Here is a 2,944-nt window from a genome sequence, read left to right as displayed (position 1 = left end):
TGGGTGAAGGGCACCCACTCTGATGCCTGGAGGACCTCAAGGGTGGGACCTGCACCTTGGGTGGGCCAAAGGAACCCACCCAGGTGTCCAGAGGAGCTCCATGAGGGTGGCACCTGGAGGTTGGGTGGGTGAAGAGCACCCAACCTGATGCCTGGAGGACCTCAAGGGTGGGACCTGGAGGTTGGGTGGGCCAAGGGCACCCACCCCGATGCTTGGAGCTCCTCAAGGTTGGAACCTTGAGGCTGGATGGGTGAAGAGCACCCAACCTGATGCCTGGAGGACCTCAAGGGTGGGACCTGGAGCTTGGGTGGGTGAAGAGCACCCAACCTGATGCCTGGAGGACCTCAAGGGTGGTATCTGGACCTTGGGTGGGCCAAAGGAACCCACCCAGATGTCCAGAGGAGCTCCATGAGGGTGGGACCTGGAGGTTGGGTGGGTGAAGAGCACCCACCCTGATGCCGGGAGGACCTCAAGGGTGGGACATGGAGGTTGGGTGGGCCAAGGGCACCCACCCTGATGCTTGGAGCTCCTCAAGGTTGGAACCTTGAGCCTGGATGGGTGAAGAGCACCCATCCTGATGCCTGGAGGACCTCAAGGGTAGAACCTTGAGCCTGGATGGATGAAGAACACCCAACCCCGATGCCCGGAAGACCCCCCAGGAGACCTGGGTGGACCCCGTGGTGGGGTTGGACGAAGAGGACCCACCTCCATGGTGTAGTTGGTGTGTTTGTTGTCGAAGATGAGGGCCTCCTGGATGAGCTGGTGCTGCTGCTCCAGAAGGTCCAAGTTGGGTTTGTAGTCCACGATGCTCTGCTCGTACTGCTTGAGATGGTCCAACTGGTCCTCCAAGGTCCCGTTCATCTCGATGGAGATACGTCCAATCTCCTGCAGGACGGGTTGGGTTTAAATCCCACCTTTTTGGTCCTCACCAGTCCTCCCAGTTGAGATACTGGAAGCCTCACCTCCATCTTGGTCTGGATCCAAGGTCCCACCATGTTGGCTTGGCCGGCGAATTGTCTCCGGAGCCGCTCGTTGGACTGTTGTTTGCTCTGCTCGTCCAGGAGAGCGTGGTCCCTCTTGGGCACCAGCTGTTGGACCTGCCAGGAGAAAGAAGATGGTGGGAGGGGGGGGACACGGTGACATCAGAGCTGGGGGGGCCAAGAAAAGATGAAGATGATGATGATGGTTGGGGCCACCAGGGAATGGTGGCTCCAGAAAGTCATGGTTCTCCAGGAGCTTGTGGAACATCTGGCTCCAGGAGCTCATGGAGCATCTACTTCCAGGAGCTCGTGGAACATCTGGCTCCAGAAGCTCATGGAGCATCTCATTCCAGGAGCTTGCGGAGCATCTGGTTCCAGAAGCTCAAGGAACATCTGGCTCCAGGAGGTCATGGAGCATCTACTTCCAGGAGCTTGTGGAGCATCTGGTTCCAGAAGCTCAAGGAACATCTGGCTCCAGGAGGTTATGGAGCATCTACTTCCAAGAGCTCAAGGAACATCTGGCTCCAGGAGGTCATGGAGCATCTACTTCCAGGAGCTCGTGGAACATCTGGCTCCAGAAGCTCATGGAGCATCTACTTCCAAGAACTTGAGGAACATCTGGCTCCAGGAGCTCATGGAGCATCTACTTCCAAGAGCTCACAGAACATCTGGCTCCAGAAACTCATGGAGCATCTGGCTCCAGAAGGTTATAGAACATCTGGCTCCAGAAGCTTGTGGAGCATCTACTTCCAAGAGCTCACAGAACATCTGGCTCCAGAAACTCATGGAACATCTACTTCCAAGAGCTTGAGGAACATCTGGCTCCAGAAACTCATGGAGCATCTGGCTCCAGAAGGTTATAGAACATCTGGCTCCAGAAGGTTGTGGAGCACCTGGTTCCAGAAGCTCAAGGAACATCTGGCTCCAGGAAGTTATGGAGCATCTACTTCCAAGAGCTTGTGGAACATCTGGCTCCAGGAGCTCATGGAACATCTACTTCCAAGAGCTTGAGGAACATCTGGCTCCAGGAGCTCATGGAGCATCTGGCTCCAGAAGGTTGTGGAGCATCTGGTTCCAGGAGCTCATGGAACATCTGGCTCCAGAAACTCATGGAACATCTGGCTCCAGAAACTCATGGAGCATCTACTTCCAAGAGCTTGTGGAGCATCTACTTCCAAGAGCTTGTGGAGCATCTGGCTCCAGAAGCTCAAGGAACATCTGGCTCCAGGAGGTTATGGAGCATCTACTTCCAAGAGCTTGTGGAACATCTGGCTCCAGGAGATTATGGAGCATCTGGCTCCAGAAGCTCATGGAGCATCTACTACCAAGAGCTTGTGGAGCATCTGGCTCCAGAAGGTCATGGAGCATCTGGCTCCAGAAGCTCGTGGAGCATCTGGCTCCAGGAAGTTATGGAGCATCTACTTCCAAGAGCTTGTGGAACATCTGGCTCCAGGAGCTCCAGCCCCATGGATGACCCCTTTGGGGGGGCTGGTGGGACACACTCACCCGTTCCCACTTGGAGTTGATGATGTTGGGGGTGACGGAGGTGTAGGGGTTGTTCCCCGCCAGTTTGATGCCGTTGACGTCGGCGATGCGTTGGGCCTCCCGTTGGATGCCCAAGATGGCCTCCCGCTCCTTGTCGGCGTCAGGGAGGGTGGACTTGAACTGGTCGTGAGCGGCGATGAGGCCCTGGGGGGGGAGAAGACACGGGGGGGGACAGGTCAGAGCCTGGACCTGCTCTGAGCTCATCCTGACCTTCATGAGAACCTCCTTGGTCTTGTAGAACCTCAAGAGAAGCTCCCTGGGTCTTGTAGAACCTCAGATCGGAAGAGCACGGTCTTCCAGACCCCCATACTCTTGAAGAACCCCAAGAGAAGCTCCCCAGGTCTTGCAGAACCACATGAGGAGCTCCCTGGGTCTTCCAAACCCCCACAAGAAGGTCCCCAGCTCTTGAAGAACCCCAA

The 2,944-nt window shown here is 56.3% G+C and overlaps 1 protein-coding gene across 1 annotated transcript; it reads right to left on the bottom strand.

The window, feature by feature from the left end:
- Nucleotides 1-34: 34 nt before the first annotated feature.
- LOC106898584 (alpha-actinin-4-like) lies at nt 35-2,833 on the bottom strand. The gene is made up of 4 exons (XM_014959893.1): nt 2,798-2,833; nt 2,487-2,669; nt 963-1,097; nt 35-885 (listed from the first exon to the last, which is right to left on the bottom strand). The coding sequence occupies exons 1-4, from the start codon at nt 2,831-2,833 to the stop codon at nt 592-594; spliced, it is 648 nt and encodes a 215-aa protein (XP_014815379.1). The 3' UTR covers nt 35-591.
- Between the last annotated feature and the right edge of the window lie 111 nt (nt 2,834-2,944).

Source organism: Calidris pugnax, unplaced genomic scaffold, assembly GCF_001431845.1.
Source record: "Calidris pugnax isolate Ruff unplaced genomic scaffold, ASM143184v1 scaffold542, whole genome shotgun sequence".
In the NCBI taxonomy this organism is placed as follows: domain Eukaryota; kingdom Metazoa; phylum Chordata; class Aves; order Charadriiformes; family Scolopacidae; genus Calidris; species Calidris pugnax.
Note: the sequence above shows the minus strand (reverse complement) of the source record. Positions and strands in the feature narration are given on the sequence as shown.

Excerpts from the sequence above, each read along its gene's own strand:
- LOC106898584 (XM_014959893.1), bottom strand. The coding sequence starts at position 2,833 with ATGGGGGTCTGGAAGACCGTGCTCTTCCGATCTGAG. Across the intron at positions 2,670-2,797 it reads CCGTGCTCTTCCGATCTGAG|GGCCTCATCGCCGCTCACGA; the intron begins GTTCTACAAGAC and ends CTCCCCCCCCAG. Across the intron at positions 1,098-2,486 it reads TCAACTCCAAGTGGGAACGG|GTCCAACAGCTGGTGCCCAA; the intron begins GTGAGTGTGTCC and ends TTCTCCTGGCAG.